This window comes from Salvelinus fontinalis, chromosome 27, assembly GCF_029448725.1.
Source record: "Salvelinus fontinalis isolate EN_2023a chromosome 27, ASM2944872v1, whole genome shotgun sequence".
NCBI lineage: Eukaryota > Metazoa > Chordata > Actinopteri > Salmoniformes > Salmonidae > Salvelinus > Salvelinus fontinalis.
The window spans coordinates 39,232,548-39,253,444 of NC_074691.1; the positions used below are offsets into that span (position 1 = coordinate 39,232,548).

The 20,897-nt window shown below is 48.7% G+C and overlaps 1 protein-coding gene across 2 annotated transcripts; it reads left to right on the plus strand.

Moving 5' to 3' along the window:
• Position 1: 1 nt before the first annotated feature.
• Positions 2–20,453, plus strand: hmbox1b (homeobox containing 1 b). 2 transcript variants are annotated; one of them, XM_055885723.1, is made up of 9 exons: positions 2–2,704; positions 4,471–5,127; positions 11,975–12,060; positions 14,178–14,288; positions 14,561–14,714; positions 15,015–15,097; positions 15,444–15,539; positions 17,645–17,823; positions 20,271–20,453. In XM_055885723.1, the coding sequence occupies exons 2-9, from the start codon at positions 4,472–4,474 to the stop codon at positions 20,412–20,414; spliced, it is 1,509 nt and encodes a 502-aa protein (XP_055741698.1). In that variant the 5' UTR covers positions 2–2,704; position 4,471; the 3' UTR covers positions 20,415–20,453. The 2 variants fall into 2 exon arrangements, with proteins under 2 accessions (XP_055741698.1, XP_055741699.1); XM_055885724.1 differs by having other exon boundaries at positions 17,648–17,823.
• The last annotated feature ends 444 nt before the right edge of the window (positions 20,454–20,897 follow it).

Consider the following 20,897-nt stretch of genomic DNA (forward strand, 5'->3'; position numbering starts at 1 on the left):
GGGGGGGGGGGGGATATTACTAACAAAAGATTGAACGACTTTTGGCCAAGGTATCCGTGGAATAAGTTTTTAAAGTGTATTTATAGTAGTAATTTGTAATTTATGTTATTAACCCTGGAGGCTTACAGGGATATTGGAATCCACAGTACTCCACCAATTATCTTATTTTTTTTTTTACATAAATGCACTGTGATTTAAGTTCTAAAATGGCAAAGTTTGCTCTTTGTCTCGTGGCAAAATGTGTAGAATTCCAGGATAATAGTTTGAAAACTGCAACATTTTCTCTCTGATGCCAAGAGGCGGGGCTTTTAAATGTTTTTTCTCCGGGCCCTAGACTTGGTTTGTTCAGCCACTTTGTTCAGCCATGCACTGCAGACGTCATAGTAAAACTCCCTGTAGGCTGTTTTTAACACACTGGACATGTCTTATGATTATGAGCAGCGGGTCCTTGTTGAATTTTCTATCACAAAAGGGGTCCCAGGCACCAAACAGTTTGAGAACCCCTGACCAAGGGGAAACTTCACCTCAGAGCTTTCTTTCATATCATCTGAATGTATTTTTTTGTCCTGATTGGGTCTCTCAGGTTCTCAAATAACACGTGCCATATTTTATTACCAGGGTTGCGTCAATTCCATTTCAATTCAGGAAATACACAAATTCCAATTATATTCAATGCTTTTCAATTAGGAATTTGGTTTGCTTTCTGAATTGACTGAAATTGAAATGGAATTAGCCCCAAACCTGGTTATTACCTATGTTAGTAGAACAGTATGGCAGAACAATATGTTATGAGTATCTGTTTTTAGCTAACAAGAAATATTCTGTGTGTATGAACTTTACTTAAACTGCTTGATTGGATCATTTTATGTTTGGATGTTATAAGGTTTTGGGATAGTGTGGGACAGGTAGAATGCAACCTGTATGTGTTTTATGTATACTGAACAAAAATATAACGCAACATGTGATGTGTTGGTCCCATGTTTAATGATCCTAGAAATTATCCATATGTACAAAAAGCTTATTATTCAAAAAATTTGTGCACAAATTTTACATCCCTATTAATGAGTATTTTTCCTTTGCCAAGATAATCCATCCATCAGACAGGTGTGGCATATCAAGAAGCTGATTAAACAGCATGACCATGACACAGGTGCACCTTGTGCTGGGGATAAAAGGCCACTTTAAAATGTGCCGTTTTGTCACACAATTCCACAGATGTCTCAAGTTTTGAGGAGCGTGCAATTGGCATGCTGTTGCCAGAGAATGTAATGTTCATTTCTCTACCATAAGCCACCTCCAATGCCGTTTTTAAAGAATTTAGCAGTATGTCCAACCCGCCTCACAACCGCATGTAACCACGCCAGCCCAGGACATCCACATACCGGCTTCTTCAGCTGTGGGATCGTCTGAGACCAGACAGCTGATGAAACTTTTTTTTAATATATACTTTTTACCCCCTTTTCTCCTCAATTGGTAGTTACAGTCTTGTCCCATCGCTGCAACTGCCATACGGACTTGAGAGAGGTGAAGGTCGAGAACCATGCGTCCTCCGAAACACGACCCTGTCAAGCCGCACTGCTTCTTGACACACTGCTCGCTTAACCCGGAAGCCAGCCGCAAAAATGCGTCAGAAAAAACGGCGTACAACTGGTCAGCGTGCATGTGCCTGGCCCAACCACAGGAGTCGCTAGAGCGCGATGGGACAAGGACATCCCGGCCGGCTAACCCCTCCCCTAAACCGGGCCAATTGTGCACCGCCTCATGGGTCTCCCAGTCGTGGCCGGCTGCGGGATCGAACCCGGGTCTGTAGTGACGACTCAAGTGCATTAGACCACTGCGCCACTCGGGATGCCCACTAAGGAGTATTTCTGTCTGTAATAAAACCCTTGGGTGGGCCTATGGCCTCCTAAGCCCACCCATGGCGGCGCTCCTGCCCAGTAATGTTAAATCTGTAGACTTTAGGGTCTAAGCAATTTATTTCAATTGACAAATTTCCTAACATGAACTGTAACTAATTTTTGAAATTGTTGCAATTTGCTTTTATATTTTTGTTCAGTATAGGATGGGTTCTGTTTTGTATGCAGATTTTGGTATTTATGTAATGTATTAGAGTGTTTAAGACATTGCACATTGGGCTTGTTTTTAATTATTTTTCAAATGTTTTAAACGTGCATTCAGTCTGATCTGACTGAATGTTCCATTTATTTCTAGATGGAAACTAGACATACATTTTTAAAAGCTATAGATGGGATGACCACTAATCTCTTTTTGGATATCAATATGGTGTTACAATAAGCTGTATACTGTACATTTTTACCAAGTTTTATTTACAACTGAATTTTATTACATCTTTATCTACGCTTCCAAATGTCTAGGAACCTATAATGCTCCATTTGTCGGTAGGACATGTAGTTTGTGTCAAATTTCCTTGTTATTGCGCTGACCAAAATTAAACTACAACTCCCATGTAACTATCGTCAAGGTGTTTCTATCAATATGGCTGTTGTCAGTCAGACAAAGGCAAACAGTCCGCTTGTGATTGAAATCTAGTAAAAGGGCCGGGCACTCCTGCTACAATCTGGTGGTTGATCGATGTGTTGCTCCTGTTAATAAGTGGTTTTCCCCCGCCACACGCTGTTTTGTGGTGGTGCAATATTAAAGGGTCAAGTGTAAGGAGGCACATCGAGATAGCTAGCTACATAAGGTAAGATTTAATATATTTAGCAATCAAACGTTAGCTACTAGCCTTACAATCAGCTAGCTAGCCTATACATTATTTTCAATGGTGGATTAGCAGTTGTCTATCTTGCATTCTGGTTAAATAACCACCCCATTAAATTAAACTGAACCCGTTGTCTATTTAACTAGTTAGCCAAATGCATGGCTAAAAGTCAGATGCATTATTTTGAGTTTGCTAGCTTGCCAATATACTAGCAAGGAGTAGCTAGCTAACGTCATTATGCCAGTCTATTTTTACTCGATAGGTCTGTCTAGAAAGGCTAACAACTAGCCAGTACTAGCTCTATTTTCAGTACGGTAGTAGCAACAGTTTTTTTTGTACCAACGGCCTTTGTTTACCTAATTTGCCAGCAAGGTAGCTAGCTAACGATAATGCATTGCAGAATGACACATGTAAACAAGTTTCTATCTGTGTGAATTATTTTTGCCTTTGAATCTGGGCTTTTCGCAGATGTGCTTGAACTCCACAGAAATATGCAGCTACTTTACGCACCCATTACCTATATGACTAAATCAAGATCTAGTTGTTAAAAGCATATTTGTGGGTGGTGCCATGATGAGAGATGTTTACAGACCTAAAGAGCCTTACAAACATGCCGCACCACAGTTGAAATACTAGACCGCATAAAGAAGGGCAGAACGTGTGTAGTGACCAGCGTGTTGTTTGCTAGCTAGGCCTATGCCATCTGTCAGAGGAGACAACTGAAGGATTAGGTCAACCAATGATGGGTTTATACACATCATTGGTCAGAACTGAGGATAAATTACAGTTGTGTAACGGTCTCACACCTTGTCTTGTGGTCTAACTAGAAGTTAACCTTTTTGTTAGCTTTGGGCTCCTTCTGGTTAACCCAGCTTTGTTAGTTAACTGTTAACTAGACCGTAGGTTAACTGGGTAAATATCTCCTGCTCAGGTGGGTAGGTAATGAATACAATAGCAGTGATTGAGCCTCGTCTGGGCTAACTGTCAACTAAGAGAAAGGGAAGAATCCCTGTAACAAATTGTTCAAAGACAACACCTGACACCTTTTCAGAATTGCCCCTATTCTATCACTTGTTGATGGGCTATAGATTAGAGAAGTTAGTCAGGCAACATGATTTTAAATAGTTTAGGACTGTAGCTAGCAGTGGACTGGTTTTAATGGTGTGATGGTTTACTTAACCCTGGCAGCAGACTATGAAAATGTCAGTTTACTTATTTTTTAAAAATGTAAATACAGATCAGTTGTCAGGTTTGAGAAGCTAGAATTGGGCTTTAGATCACTGTCGTATGGTGGTTCTAGAACTGAAAGTAAATCCAATGTAAAGTGCAAGCATGAATCTAGTGGTCAGAAGTGAATGCATTACCAGCCAATGCTTCATAAGATGGAAAATGTGCCGCAGCCTGGTTATGATGATATTGATTTCTATAACACAGTGAAATGCTTATGGAAAACCATGCGGGGAAATGTTTAGCCAATGGGGAAACCATGCAGCGGGGAAGTGCATTTATTATTGGTCTTCAAGCAGTAGAATGATTATGAGATAGCATCTGGTGCTGCTTTCAAGGTGACTTTACATGAATTGCCTGCTGTTCCCAAAAGAAGCTCCCTCGATTTTTTTTCTCCCTCACTCTCACTCATACCTCCACTCCCCCTCTCTCTTCCGTTTTCATTCCTTCTCTCACGCTCTTCTTCCTCCTCTCCCTCTCCCCCACCTCTGTCCCTTCCTCCCCCTCCTCCTCTCCTCCAGGATGTCTCATTACACAGACGAGCCTCGCTTCACCATCGAGCAGATCGACCTGCTCCAGAGGCTGCGGCGTACGGGCATGACCAAGCAGGAGATTCTCCACGCCCTGGACACCCTAGACCGGCTGGACCGTGAGCACGGGGACAAGTTCGGCCGTCGCACCTCCTACGGAGGAGGAGCAAATAGCTCTGTGTCCGACCCCAATAGCACCACCACAAACAACAACAACACTGCCTCTGTTTCTGCCGCCACCACCTCCTCAACAACTTCCTCTTCCTGTAGTAGTAATAATAATAATGGCGCCAGTGGTATTGGGAGCAGTAATGTTACCAACACCGCCCTGGCCTCATCCTCCACCAACTCTACCGCCACACAGACACAGTACCTCCCTCCACGTGGAGGGCTCTCCCCCTCGCCTAGCAACAGCTACGACACCTCCCCACCACCCGGACCGCCCCCGCCCTCTGCCATCCTCTCGTCCCCGGTGTCGCTGGTCGCCATGGTGCAGAACGGGGGGCGGGACAGCCTGGCGGCAACGCCCAATGGGAAGCTCTCGCCGCCTCGGTACCCAATGAATAGTGCTGCTGCCGTCAGGCCTTTCGGGTTCGAGGCCACGGAGGAGGAGCTGGACATCGATGACAAGGTGGAGGAGCTCATGAGGTCAGTGATGATGTTACGGTGGGGTCAATAGAACTATATTTATATCCCTGAAATCCTGAACTTTGCAGTTTTTGTCCTCTTTGGCCATCATCCCACTCCTTGTCATGCCAAACAGACTGGTATCCAGTCTGTGAGATCATATTCAATATGTAATTTTATACACCAGTCCACCACTAGTTTATACACCAGGTCACCATCATCAGGACTGTATCAGTTTATACACCAGTCCACCATCATATCAGTTTATACACCAGTCCACCACCATCAGGGCTGTATCAGTTTATACACCAGTCCACCATCATATCAGTTTATACACCAGTCCACCACCATCAGGACTGTATCAGTTTATACACCAGGTCACCACCGTCAGGACTGTATCAGTTTATACACCAGTCCACCATCATATCAGTTTATACACCAGTCCACCACCATCAGGGCTGTATCAGTTTATACACCAGTCCACCATCAGGACTGTATCAGATTATACACCAGTCCACCATCAGGACTGTATCAGATTATATACCAGTCCACCACCATCAGGACTGTATCAGATTATACACCAGTCCACCATCATATCAGTTTATACACCAGTCCACCATCATCAGGACTGTATCAGTTTATACACCAGTCCACCATCATATCAGTTTATACACCAGTCCACCATCACCAGGACTGTATGTTTATACACCAGTCCACCACCAGTTTATACACCAGTCCACCATCACCAGGACTGTATCAGTTTATACACCAGTCCACCACCAGTTTATACACCAGGTCACCACCATCAGGACTGTATCAGTTTATACACCAGTCCACCATCATATCAATTTATACACCAGTCCACCATCAGGACTGTATCAGTTTATACACCAGTCCACCATCATCAGGACTGTATCAGTTTATACACCAGTCCACCACCATCTCAGTTTATACACCAGTCCACCACCATAAGGACTGTATCAGTTTATACACCAGGTCACCACCATCAGGACTGTATCAGTTTATACACCAGTCCACCATCATATCAATTTATACACCAGTCCACCACCATCAGGACTGTATCAGTTTATACACCAGTCCACCATCATATCAATTTATACACCAGCCCACCATCAGGACTGTATCAGTTTATACACCAGTCCACCACCATCAGGACTGTGTCAGTTTATACACCAGTCCACCACCATCAGGACTGTATCAGTTTATACACCAGTCCACCATCAGGACTGTATCAGTTTATACACCAGTCCACCATCATATCAGTTTATACACCAGTCCACCATCAGGACTGTATCAGTTTATACACCAGTCCACCACCATCAGGACTGTGTCAGTTTATACACCAGTCCACCACCATCAGGACTGTATCAGTTTATACACCAGTCCACCATCAGGACTGTATCAGTTTATACACCAGTCCACCATCATATCAGTTTATACACCAGTCCACCACCATCAGGGCTGTATCAGTTTATACACCAGTCCACCATCAGGACTGTATCAGATTATACACCAGTCCACCACCATCAGGGCTGTATCAGTTTATACACCAGTCCACCATCATATCAGTTTATACACCAGTCCACCATATCAGTTTATACACCAGTCCACCACCATCAGGACTGTATCAGTTTATACACCAGTCCACCACCATCAGGACTGTATCAGTTTATACACCAGTCCACCATCATATCAGTTTATACACCAGTCCACCACCATCAGGACTGTATCAGTTTATACACCAGTCCACCACCATCAGTGCATCTGTGACTGATATAGTCCTGTCGTTCAAACACTTAAAAAGCATGAAAACAGTTAGGCTACCACTTTCACTATTTACTAACTATTATTAAGTCTGTGGTCCACCCAAATCAAAATGTATACCAACAGTTGTCCTGCCGTAGCTCTCTTGATGTATGCGTCTGTTATGTTACGAGGATAACAGGATGAATGCATATCTGTGATGTACAGTAACTATAATGTATAAAAGCCCTGCTACCATGTCTCTTAGAAGGTGCATTATGTTACATAATGTCCTGTAAGGGAAGCATCATTCAGAAACACTCTACCTGGGATCAGTCTGGTGTTGCAGAGTGCTGCTGCGTGGTTGGATGGTGTTGTGTTCCACCCCCCCCACGTTATCCCCATCTACTATGGATATTATCTTAAAGGAGGAATCTACTGTTGGTGCATACATTTTTGTACTTTTAAACTGCAGATCACCCCTTAATGTGCTTGATTCCTTCTGTTTTCTCAGCTCTGCTGGGTTTAGCTGTTGGCACCCTCCTCCACTCACCCTCCTCATCCTCCTCCACCCACCTTCCTCCTCCACTCACCCACCCTCCCTCCTCCACTCACCCACCCTCCCTCCTCCACTCACCCTCCCTCCCTCCTCCACTCACCCTCCCTCCCTCCTCCACCCACCCTCCTCATCCTCCTCCACCCACCTTCCTCCTCCACTCACCCACCCCTCCTCCCACCCCTCCTCCTCCTCCACCCACCTTCCTCCTCCACTCACCCACCCCTCCTCCTCCACCCACCCACCCCTCCTCCACTCACCCACCCCTCCTCCACTCACCCACCCCTCCTCCACTCACCCACCCCTCCTCCACTCACCCACCCCTCCTCCACTCACCCACCCCTCCTCCACTCACCCACACCTCCTCCACTCACCCACCCCTCCTCCACTCACCCACCCCTCCTCCTCCACTCACCCACCCCTCCTCCTCCACTCACCCACCCCTCCTCCTCCACTCACCCACCCCTCCTCCTCCACTCACCCACCCCTCCTCCTCCACTCACCCACCCCTCCTCCTCCACTCACCCACCCCTCCTCCTCCACTCACCCACCCCTCCTCCTCCACTCACCCACCCCTCCTCCTCCACTCACCCACCCCTCCTCCTCCACTCACCCACCCCTCCTCCTCCACTCACCCACCCCTCCTCCTCCACTCACCCACCCCTCCTCCTCCACTCACCCACCTCTCCTCCTCCACTCACCCACCCCTCCTCCTCCACTCACCCACCCCTCCTCCTCCACTCACCCACCCCTCCTCCTCCACTCACCCACCCCTCCTCCTCCACTCACCCACCCCTCCTCCTCCACTCACCCACCCCTCCTCCTCCACTCACCCACCCACCCCTCCTCCACTCACCCACCCACCCCTCCTCCACTCACCCACCCACCCCTCCTCCACTCACCCACCCACCCCTCCTCCTCCACCCACCCACCCCTCCTCCTCCACTCACCCACCCCTCCTCCACTCACCCACCCCTCCTCCACTCACCCACCCCTCCTCCTCCACTCACCCCTCCTCCTCCACTCACCACCCCTCCTCCACCCTCCTGATTTAGGTGCCAGTCCCAGATGTCATCCTAATTCCTATATAGTGCACTACTTTTGAACAAGTTCCATAGTGCTCTGGTCTAAAGTAGTGCACTATATAGGGTGTAGGTTGTTATTTGGGACGTAGCCTCGTGGTGTCGATAAGCAGCAGTCTTTCTTTGTGGGTCTATCTAATTTTAGCTGCGCCTCAATAAGGGAGGAGGAGGAGTGACTCATTCGATCTGGGAAATATGAAGAATAGTGGAATAGTGAGCACCTGCAAGACGGCGATGGCTGTACACATCGTCTTACATCTCGTCAGATCAGGCTCTTTTTCTAGACAGGTCCCCACTTTCAGCCCACTAAATCCAGTTGAAGGGAAATTGCAGTAGGCAAGGAGGGCACAGATGGGGCACTCTGCCTGTCAGTAGGGTGTCCTCCCGTTCTGCCTGCCTGTAGGGTGTCCGCGCCCGCTCTGCCTGTCCGTAGGGTGTCCGCGCCCACTCTGCCTGTCCGTAGGGTGTCCGCGCCCACTCTGCCTGTCCGTAGGGTGTCCTCCCGCTCTGCCTGTCCGCAGGGTGTCCGCGTGCTCTGCCTGCCCGTAGGGTGTCCGCGTGCTCTGCCTGCCCGTAGGGTGTCCGCGCCCACTCTGCCTGCCCGTAGGGTGTCCGCGCCCACTCTGCCTGCCCGTAGGGTGTCCGCGCCCACTCTGCCTGTCCGTAGGGTGTCCTCCCGCTCTGCCTGTCAGCAGGGTGTCCGCGTGCTCTGCCTGCCCGCAGGGTGTCCGCGCCCGCTCTGCCTGTCCGTAGGGTGTCCTCGCCCGCTCTGCCTGCCCGTAGGGTGTCCGCGCCCGCTCTGCCTGCCCGTAGGGTGTCCGCCCGTTCTGCCTGCCCGTAGGGTGTCCGCCCGTTCTGCCTGCCCGTAGGGTGTCCGCCCGTTCTGCCTGCCCGTAGGGTGTCCGCCCGCTCTGCCTGCCCGTAGGGTGTCCGCGCCCGCTCTGCCTGCCCGCAGGGTGTCCGCGCCCGCTCTGCCTGCCCGCAGGGTGTCCGCGCCCGCTCTGCCTGCCCGCAGGGTGTCCGCGCCCGCTCTGCCTGCCCGCAGGGTGTCCGCGCCCGCTCTGCCTGCCCGCAGGGTGTCCGCGCCCGCTCTGCCTGCCCGCAGGGTGTCCGCGCCCGCTCTGCCTGCCCGCAGGGTGTCCGCGCCCGCTCTGCCTGCCCGCAGGGTGTCCGCGCCCGCTCTGCCTGCCCGCGCCCGCTCTGCCTGCCCGCGCCCGCTCAGCCTGCCCGCGCCCGCTCTGCCTGCCCGCGCCCGCTCTGCCTGCCCGCGCCCGCTCTGCCTGCCCGTAGGGTGTCTGCGCCCGCTCTGCCTGCCCGCAGGGTGTCTGCGCCCGCTCTGCCTGCCCATAGGGTGTCCGCGCCCGCTCTGCCTACCCGCAGGGTGTCCGCGCCCGCTCTGCCTGCCCGCAGGGTGTCCGCGCCCGCTCTGCCTGTCCGTAGGGAGTCCGCGCCCGCTCTGCCTGTCCGTAGGGTGTCCGCCCGCTCTGCCTGCCCGCTCTGCCTGCCCGTAGGGTGTCCGCCCGTTCTGCCTGCCCGTAGGGTGTCCGCTCCCGCTCTGCCTGCCCGCAGGGTGTCCGCGCCCGCTCTGCCTGCCCGCAGGGTGTCCGCGCCCGCTCTGCCTGCCCGCAGGGTGTCCGCGCCCGCTCTGCCTGCCCGCAGGGTGTCCGCGCCCGCTCTGCCTGCCCGTAGGGTGTCCGCGCCCGCTCTGCCTGCCCGTAGGGTGTCCGCGCCCGCTCTGCCTGCCCGTAGGGTGTCCGCGCCCGATCTGCCCAGAAAAATGGCTTTGGAGGTGAAATCTGACTTCCTTATGTTACAAAATACATTTCAACATGAGAAATATAGATTCTTCATGTTCTGAATCGTTCTGTGGGATCTTTCTCTAACATATCATTGACATTATATCAACAACAACAAAAAATTTGGTTTTGTAACCTAATACATCCCATAATAAGCACCAAACTCTGTTGACATAACGGTGCAGGTTTCTCATAGCTTAAGAGGTTTTTACATTTTGTGGTCGTCGTCTTTATAGTTAAAATAGCGTGACACGAGCTGAAGCACATTGCGCCGTTGACATTTAGCAAGATGTGCTTTTTTTTGGTGAGAAATCTTTGAAAAAGAACAGGAATTAATATAGAAAACCGTAAACTCCGATACTGAGTATCTGTCTTAACTCTATAGTTTTATATCCTGCGGAATCGAGAAGATGACCAGTTTAACAGTCAACCTGTCAGGTGACCAGTAGCCTTCGTTCTCTCACTGTATCTAGCCTAGCTGACACAATTCAATTTACCTGACGTTTATCCACTTTTTTTTCCTCCTCTGGCCTCCATTGTTTTAGTCAGCCTAATTCTGGCCTCCGTTGGGTTTTAGTCACCCTAATTCTGGCCTCCGTTGGGTTTTAGTCACCCTAATTCTGGCCTCCGTTGGGTTTTAGTCACCCTAATTCTGGCCTCCGTTGGGTTTTAGCCACCCTAATTCTGGCCTCCGTTGGGTTTTAGCCACCCTAATTCTGGCCTCCGTTGGGTTTTAGCCACCCTAATTCTGGCCTCCGTTGGGTTTTAGCCACCCTAATTCTGGCCTCCGTTGGGTTTTAGCCACCCTAATTCTGGCCTCCGTTGGGTTTTAGCCACCCTAATTCTGGCCTCCGTTGGGTTTTAGCCACCCTAATTCTGGCCTCCGTTGGGTTTTAGCCACCCTAATTCTGGCCTCCGTTGGGTTTTAGCCACCCTAATTCTGGCCTCCGTTGGGTATTAGCCACCCTAATTCTGGCCTCCGTTGGGTTTTAGCCACCCTAATTCTGGCCTCCGTTGGGTTTTAGCCACCCTAATTCTGGCCTCCGTTGGGTTTTAGCCACCCTAATTCTGGCCTCCGTTGGGTTTTAGCCACCCTAATTCTGGCCTCCGTTGGGTTTTAGCCACCCTAATTCTGGCCTCCGTTGGGTTTTAGCCACCCTAATTCTGGCCTCCGTTGGGTTTTAGCCACCCTAATTCTGGCCTCCGTTGGGTTTTAGCCACCCTAATTCTGGCCTCCGTTGGGTTTTAGCCACCCTAATTCTGGCCTCCGTTGGGTTTTAGCCACCCTAATTCTGGCCTCCGTTGGGTTTTAGCCACCCTAATTCTGGCCTCCGTTGGGTTTTAGCCACCCTAATTCTGGCCTCCGTTGGGTTTTAGCCACCCTAATTCTGGCCTCCGTTGGGTTTTAGCCACCCTAATTCTGGACATCCTACAATGGTTAAACTCCAATAACTTTTGAATGGATTATGACAGAGACATGAAGTTTGGCCCATTTTTTGTTTTCTTAGAAGTTGGTCAAAAGATGCATTTGTGATTGGACACCCCAACTACATGGTAGTAGAAACACAGTAGGTCCATGTTTTACAAAGCAAACATAACTATGTTTACGTGTGTGTGTGTGTGTGTGTGTGTGTGTGTGTGTGTGTGTGTGTGTGTGTGTGTGTGTGCAGGAGGGACAGCAGTATCGTCAAGGAGGAGATCAAGTCCTTTCTGGGAAACAGGAGAATCTCTCAGGCTGTGGTGGCTCAGGTCACAGGTCAGTGAGGACACACACACACACACACACACACACACACACACACATTCTGTGGCGTCACAGGTCAGTGAGGACACACACATTCTGTGGCGGCCCAGGTCAGTGAGGACACACACATTCTGTGGCGGCCCAGGTCAGTGAGGACACACACATTCTGTGGCGGCCCAGGTCAGTGAGGACACACACATTCTGTGGCGGCCCAGGTCAGTGAGGACACACACATTCTGTGGCGTCACAGGTCAGTGAGGACACACACATTCTGTGGCGTCACAGGTCAGTGAGGACACACACATTCTGTGGCGGCCCAGGTCAGTGAGGACACACACATTCTGTGGCGGCCCAGGTCAGTGAGGACACACACATTCTGTGGCGGCCCAGGTCAGTGAGGACACACACATTCTGTGGCGGCCCAGGTCAGTGAGGACACACACATTCTGTGGCGGCCCAGGTCAGTGAGGACACACACATTCTGTGGCGGCCCAGGTCAGTGAGGACACACACATTCTGTGGCGGCCCAGGTCAGTGAGGACACACACATTCTGTGGCGGCCCAGGTCAGTGAGGACACACACATTCTGTGGCGGCCCAGGTCAGTGAGGACACACACATTCTGTGGCGGCCCAGGTCAGTGAGGACACACACATTCTGTGGCGGCCCAGGTCAGTGAGGACACACACATTCTGTGGCGGCCCAGGTCAGTGAGGACACGTGAAGCTTCCACTATAATTGACAACCCTTCGCACTACAAGCCTCACACAGCAATCAACTTTTTAACAGACATTGGATTGAATTGAATAGCCTTTATTTCATCAGACATCTATTTCAATATATGGGCAGTACAGTGATGGCTACATTGGGTGTGTGTGTGTGTGCACGCACACTACGGTTCAAAGTTTGGGGTCACTTAGAAAGAGCTTTGTTTCTGGCCATTTTGAGCCTGTAATCAAACCCACAAATGCTGATGCTCCAGACACTCAACTAGTCTAAGGAAGGCCAGTTGTATTGCTTCTTTAATCAGGACCACAGTTTTCAGCTCTGCTAACATAACTGCAAAAGGGTTTTCTAATTATCAATTAGCCTTTTAAAACTTGGATTAGCTAACACAACGTGCCATTGGAACCCAGGAGTGATGGTTGCTAATAATGGACCTCTGTACGCCTATGTAGATGTTCCATTAAAAATCATCCGTATCTAGCTACAATAGTCATTTACAACGTTAACAATGTCTACACTATATTTCTGATCAATTTGATGTTATTTTAATAGACGAAGATGTGCTTTTCTGTCAAAAACAAGGACATTTCTAAGTGACCCCAAACTTTTGAACAGTAGTGTGTATTATTTATATATATGGATTTGCAAATGAATTACTTAAAAATCATACAATGTGATTTTCTGGATTTTTGTTTTAGATTCCGTCTCTCACAGTTTAAGTGTACCTATTATAAAATTACAGACCTCTACATGCTTTGTAAGTAGGAAAACCTGCAAAATCGTCAGTGTATCAAATACTTGTTCTCCCCACTGTATGTGATAGCTACATTCGTTGTGTGTGTGTGTGTGTGTATATGTACAGTACCAGTCAAGTTTGAATGCACCTACTCATTCAAGGGTTTTTCTTTATTTTTTACTTTTTTCTACATTGTAGAATAATATTGAAGAAATCAACACTATGAAATAACACATATGGAATCATGTGGTAACCAAAAAAGTGCTAAACAAATCAAAATATATTTTATATATGATTCTTTAAAGTAGCCACCCTTTGCCTTCATGACAGCTTTGCACACTCTTAGCATTCTCTCAACCAGCTTCACCTGGAATGATTTTCCAACCGTCTTGAAGGAGTTCCCACTTATGCTGAGCACTTGTTGGCTGCTTTTCCTTCACTCTGCAGTCCCAACTCATCCGAAACCATCTCAATTGGGTTTAGTGTGTATATCTATATGCAGTACAGTGATAGCTACATTAGTAATGCGTATATGTAGGCAGTACAGTGATAACACTTACAGCAAAGATAATTGTAGCTAAGTCTCACTGGAAGGTGTGTGTTTATTGCCTGGTAGCGCTGCTGTTTTTAACTGTGTGGTGCCTGCGTGAATGTCTGTGTGGTTCCAGGTATCAGTCAGAGCAGGATCTCTCATTGGTTGCTCCAGCACGGCTCTGACCTCAGCGAACAGAAGAAGAGAGCTTTCTACCGCTGGTACCAGCTAGAGAAAACCACCCCAGGTACACCTGTGTCTCTCTGTCTGTCTCTCTCTCTGTCTCTCTGTCTCTCTCTCTCTCTGTCTCTCTCTCTCTCTCTCTGTCTCTCTCTCTCTCTCTGTCTCTCTCTCTCTCTCTCTGTCTCTCTCTCTCTGTCTCTCTCTCTCTGTCCCTCTCTCTCTGTCTCTCTCAACTAAAACAATTTCAGCCCTTTTGGTTCCATTTGGTGTCTAGTGAATACGAGACATGTTATAAAGCTCTAACTTAATGCTTTCTCTCTCTCTTGGCTCCTCCAGGTGCCACTCTAAACATGTGCCCCGCCCCCATGGCTCTGGAGGAGATGGAGTGGAGACAGACCCCACCCCCTATAAGCACCGCCCCCGGGAGCTTCCGGCTTCGGCGTGGGAGTCGCTTTACCTGGAGGAAGGAATGTCTGGCTGTGATGGAGAGGTTAGGATGAGGGGGTGAGGAGGAGAGAGAGAGAGGGGGAAGGTGGGGAGAGAACTAGTTGAGCGAGGGGAGAGGGCAGGAGATGTGAGGAGAGGGCCCTTGTCAAAAGTAGTGCACTACATAGGGGGGAATCTCAACCTCTTCTCATAACCCATTGGATGAGAAGGTCAGGGGTGACCTCTCTCCATCTCATCCAATGGGCTTTGAGAAGGGAGCAAGGAGAGCGGTGGGAATAGGGTCCCCACTTGGAATACTATCTAAATCTGTGTTGTGCCATGACCAACCGCCTCTTCTCCTCAGCTACTTCAATGACAACCAGTACCCTGACGAAGCCAAGAGAGAGGAGATCGCCAACGCCTGCAACGCGGTCATCCAGAAACCAGGTATTTCCTTCTGTCCACTACCGTTGTACTGGCTTTTCTTGTTCTAACACATGCACCTCTTTTCTTACTAGGACCTGATTTTGCTGAAAGCTGTTTTGTTGAGTAAAGTTTTACTTAACCAACCAATCACAGTCATTGTATCTGTCTTACCGAGCTACCTTAAATTGAATGCAATGATTGTGAGTTGCTCTGGATAAGAGCAACTCACAATCAAAATATATTTTGATAGTGAAAAATTTTGATTAAAAAATAGGTATTTTTTACACATCAGAATACTTTGCCGTAAGGAATATAATTTACTATATGCAATAATAACAATAATAATCTGTGGAATGTTTTATTCCAGGGAAGAAGCTTTCGGACCTGGAGAGAGTCACATCCCTCAAAGTCTACAACTGGTTTGCGAACCGACGCAAAGAGATCAAGAGACGGGCTAATATTGGTAACGCTGGGCTAATATTGGTTACGCTGGGCTAATATTGGTTACGCTGGGCTAATATTGGTTACGCTGGGCTAATATTGGTGACGCTGGGCTAATATTGGTGACGCTGGGCTAATATTGGTGACGCTGGGCTAATATTGGGGACGCTGGGCTAATAATGGGGACGCTGGGCTAATAATGGGGACGCTGGGCTAATATTGGGGACGCTGGGCTAATATTGGGGACGCTGGGCTAATATTGGGGACGCTGGGCTAATATTGGGGACGCTGGGCTAATATTGGGGACGCTGGGCTAATATTGGGGACGCTGGGCTAATATTGGGGACGCTGGGCTAATATTGGGGACGCTGGGCTAATATTGGGGACGCTGGGCAATATTGGGGACGCTGGGCTAATATTGGGGACGCTGGGCTAATATTGGGGACGCTGGGTTTGGGGACGCTGGGCTAATATTGGCGACGCTGGGCTAATATTGGCGACGCTGGGCTAATATTGGCGACGCTGGGCTAATATTGGGGACGCTGGGCTAATATTGGGGACGCTGGGCTAATATTGGGGACGCTGGGCTAATATTGGGGACGCTGGGCTAATATTGGGGACGCTGGGCTAATATTGGTAACATGGGCTTGGGGACGCTGGGCTAATATTGGTAACATGGGCTTGGGGACGCTGGGCTAATATTGGTAACGCTGGGCTTGGAGACGCTGGGCTAATATTGGTGACGCTGGGCTAATATTGGTGACGCTGGGCTAATATTGGTGACGCTGGGCTAATATTGGTGACGCTGGGCTAATATTGGTGACGCTGGGCTAATATTGGTGACGCTGGGCTAATATTGGTGACGCTGGGCTAATATTGGTGACGCTGGGCTAATATTGGTGACGCTGGGCTAATATTGGTGACGCTGGGCTAATATTGGTGACGCTGGGCTAATATTGGTGACGCTGGGCTAATATTGGTGACGCTGGGCTAATATTGGTAATGTGGGCTTGGGGACGCTGGGCTAATTTTGGGGACGCTGGGCAATTTTTTTTGGGACGCTGGGCAATTTTTTGGGGACGCTGGGCAAATTTTGGGGACGCTGGGCTAATTTTGGGGACGCTGGGCTAATATTGGTAATGTGGGCTTGGGGACGCTGGGCTAATATTGGTAATGTGGGCTTGGGGACGCTGGGCTAATATTGGTGACGCTGGGCTAATATTGGGGACGCTGGGCTAATATTGGGGACGCTGGGCTAATGTTGGGGACCTAATGTTGGGGACGCTGGGCTAATATTGATGAAGCTGGGCTAATATTGGGGACGCTGGGCTAATATTGGGGACGATGGGCTAATATTGGGGACGCTGGGCTAATATTGGGGACGCTGGGCTAATATTGGGGACGCTGGGCTAATATTGGGGACGCTGGGCTAATATTGGGGACGCTGGGCTAATATTGGGGACGCTGGGCTAATATTGGGGACGCTGGGCTAATATTGGTGACGCCGGGCTAATATTGGGGTCGCCGGGCTAATATTGGGGACCTAATATTGGGGACCTAATATTGGGGACCTAATATTGGTGACGCTGGGCTAATATTGGGCACAGCTTAGGAGTGTTTAAACAATGCGTCTTTCCTACAACGGCCCGAAGACGTAACACAAGTTTCCCAAAACACCACGCAGAGAAAACGTTTCAGAAGTGAGTCGTTTTAGGCTGATTGGAGAGAAAGGAATAACTGTTTCCGGATCAGTGTTCTCCATTCAACTCTATTTTTTATTTGTTTTAATTAATTAGTTTAACCTTTTATTTAACTTAACCTTTATTACAATTATGGCCTACCGGGGAAGAGTGGGTTAACTGCCTTGTTCAGGGACAGAACGACAGATTTTTACCTTGTCAGCTCTGGGATTCTATCTAGCAACCTTTTGGGTACTGGCCCAACGCTCTAACCACTAGGCTACCTGCTGCCCTCCACAATACTGACGACTGATCAGTTCCTAGAAAGATATTATCACCTATGGCTGCAAATATTAGGTGGCTTATTATAATGTTTACCCTATAATAAGTCAAGATTTGGCACAACATGCTAGGCTACACATCATGAAATATATTCTGTTTTCTCAAGAAGCCACGATCTTGGAGAGCCATGGGATAGAAGTTCAGAGTCCCGGAGGACACTCCAACAGCGACGACATCGATGGAGGCGACTACACAGAACAGGCCTGTGACCTGCCCTACTTCGACAAGAGACCCATGACCAGACCCTTTGGCTTCTACAGGCTGGAGCCCACTTCACCCACACAGGTATGCAGCCAGGACCAGGGACCACTGTTTCATATGCCCAGCCATGCAATTTATAAACATGATCTCCACTGTAAAAAAAAAAACCGTCTTGACATTGTCTCCGACATTTGCAACATTGTTGCAATATTATAATTCGATCTCCACTGTGTCCTATAATAATGAATGTGTTGGGAGTCGGGACGAGACAGTGTTTCAGCCAGTCAATCATGAATCAGCGTCATTTTTTTATAAAGAAAAAATAAAAAAAATAATAAAAAAAAAGGTAAAACAAAACGAAATGCAGCTAGTTTGCTGTCTTGCTATAGCTTCAGTCTGAAGTGATTGTGTTAGCTGTGTAGTTGGCTAGCTAGCAAGTGGGGGAAGAGCTTCCATAGCAACCATTTTGGTTTCCGAAAGTTCTAGAACTTTGCAGGTTGCTATCAACCAGCGCTTGGGTGGTTTTGCTTTACATGGCAGTCAAAAGGAATAGAACTAACGACCAGAGGACACCTAAAATTGCACTTGACAACCTTTGTTTGTGAATGTAGAATTGCGTTTTGTTGAAAAAATGTATGGTTTGGGAAAGAGTCTTCCTTTTTTAATTCTGTTAACCCATTGTATAAAAGCAATAGTACACAAGTCCAGGTGTCATGACATTTTTATCACGACTGCGGTGGTCTACGACTCTAGGCCGCTCGGCTTCGCCTCGTACCCTTGACCTCATGTATTATTGGTTAACTACATCTCTGCCTCCTCCTGTTCCCCTCCCTAACCAGAGTCCCATGTTAGATGGGCAACGTTTTTTCCCCCAGTCAATATGCTCAGATTATACTGTCGTCACTACTAGGGCTATCTCCATTTTGAAGTAGTCATTTTGGGTGGGACCACTGAGGTATAATAAGAAGTGGAGACTGCGTCCAAGATGTCCGCCCGTTGTTTTCAAGGAAATCTACTCCGGTTTGCATACGCCGATTCATGCATTGTCTATATCCGGTTTGCATCCGGTTTGTACGGACCGACATCACATGCACGCTAGCACTCGGCGCGTACAGGGAGCAGCAACAATTATTTGAATAATTCAATGGATGTTTTTATTTTACATTTTTTGCACAAAGGCCATGACTGAAGTGTCTTAAGAATTTTCCAATCTGACTTGTCCGTGTCTGTTAAACTGTAGTACCAAAGAAAAGCAGTAGGAGCAGTCAACCTATTTTTTAAAAATAAATTTAACGAGGCAAAGTTTTATTTTCAATGAAGGTCTACAGGGGAACAGTGGGTTAACTGCCTTGTTCAAGCGGCAGAATGACAGATTTTTACCTTGTCAGCTCAGGGATTTGATCTAGCAACCTTTCGGTTACAAGTCCAAAGCTCTGACCACTAGGCTACCTGCCGCCCCTGCTTCAGAGAGGACGAGGCGAAGCGAGAGGGTTTACTCCGCCCCAAAATCTGTCCACGAAAAAATATGACCACAAAGTGAGATTGTTTTACGGAGATCCATGAGTGTTGAATTTAGTCAACAAAAATGTGTATTGCAAATTTTCTACGTGAGGCGTATTTGATTTAATAGAAGCTGTCATGGTTAGGTTGTTACAAATGTACTGATGTAAGTTGACATGCGTGGCATTTCGGCAACTTTTGAAAAATACTACTTTATATTGGCGTTGTGCCTGTTGTTCACAGAATGATCCCACCTGATCTCTCCATTAAGGACAGTCACTTAACCCATAGCAATTATATTGACAAGATAGTTAAGGAAGGGTCACAGGATTCCTTCCTGGTTGTCAGGATGGGTCAGCCAATGAATTATAGTCCTGAGCAAAGTTTCCATAACTACGACAATACACTGCAAGTGGCGGTAACCTTGGCTTTGTACATGTTAAGACAATACACTACAGCACAGTAGGTGGTGGTGTGCACCATTTTAGTTGATGTATGGACTGCTAGTACACTAATAGAACAAGAAAGTGACTACTTTAAAATGGAGAGGGGCGGCTTTAAAAATGGAGAGGGGCGGCTTTAAAAATGGAGAGGGGCGGCTTTAAAAATGGAGAGGGGCGGCTTTAAAAATGGAGAGGGGCGGCTTTAAAAATGGAGAGGGGCGGCTTTAAAAATGGAGAGGGGCGGCTTTAAAAATGGAGAGGGGCGGCTTTAAAAATGGAGAGGGGCGGCTTTAAAAATGGAGAGGGGCGGCTTTAAAAATGGAGAGGGGCGGCTTTAAAAATGGAGAGGGGCGGCTTTAAAAATGGAGAGGGGCGGCTTTAAAAATGGAGAGGGGCGGCTTTAAAAATGGAGAGGGGCGGCTTTAAAAATGGAGAGGGGCGGCTTTAAAAATGGAGAGGGGCGGCTTTAAAAATGGAGAGGGGCGGCTTTAAAAATGCACCGCCAATGCTGTCACAGAAGTCAGCCATTACAAGGATAAACGGTGTGCCGTCTTTCCATATGGATGATCTCTCCCCTCCTCCTCCTAGGATGATGGTCCAGGCCATGGAGAACACCAGGACCCCATCTCTCTGGCCGTGGAGATGGCAGCAGTCAACCACACCATCCTGGCTCTGTCCCGGACCGGAGGGGTGCCCAGCGACATCAAGACAGAGGCCCTGGATGATGACTGAACAAGGGGAGGGGGAAGAGGGGAGGGGGTTACTGGATGACTGAACAAGGGGAGGGGGAAGAGGGGAGGGGGTTACTGGATGACTGAACAAGGGGAGGGGGAAGAGGGGAGGGGGTTACTGGATGGATGACTGAACAAGGGGAGGGGGAAGAGAGGAGGGGGTTACTGGATGACTGAACAGGGGGAGGGGGAAGAGGGGAGGGGGTTACTGGATGACTGAACAGGGGGAGGGGGAAGAGGGGAGGGGGGCTACTGGATGGATGACTGAACAGGGGAGGGGGAAGAGGGGAGGGGGTTACTGGATGGATGACTGAACAAGGGGAGTGGGAAGAGGGGAGGTGGTTACTGGACGTGCCCCCGTGTACCCTGTCCTGTCATCGTCACAGCCCCAGTGTACCCTCCCCTGTCCTCATCACAGCCCCAGTGTACCCTCCCCTGTCCTCATCACAGCCCCAGTGTACCCTACCCTGTCCTCATCACAGCC

Excerpts from the sequence above, each read along its gene's own strand:
- hmbox1b (XM_055885723.1), top strand. The coding sequence starts at position 4,472 with ATGTCTCATTACACAGACGAGCCTCGCTTCACCATCGAGCAGATCGAC. Across the intron at positions 15,098-15,443 it reads CGCGGTCATCCAGAAACCAG|GGAAGAAGCTTTCGGACCTG; the intron begins GTATTTCCTTCT and ends GTTTTATTCCAG. Across the intron at positions 15,540-17,644 it reads CAAGAGACGGGCTAATATTG|AAGCCACGATCTTGGAGAGC; the intron begins GTAACGCTGGGC and ends TGTTTTCTCAAG.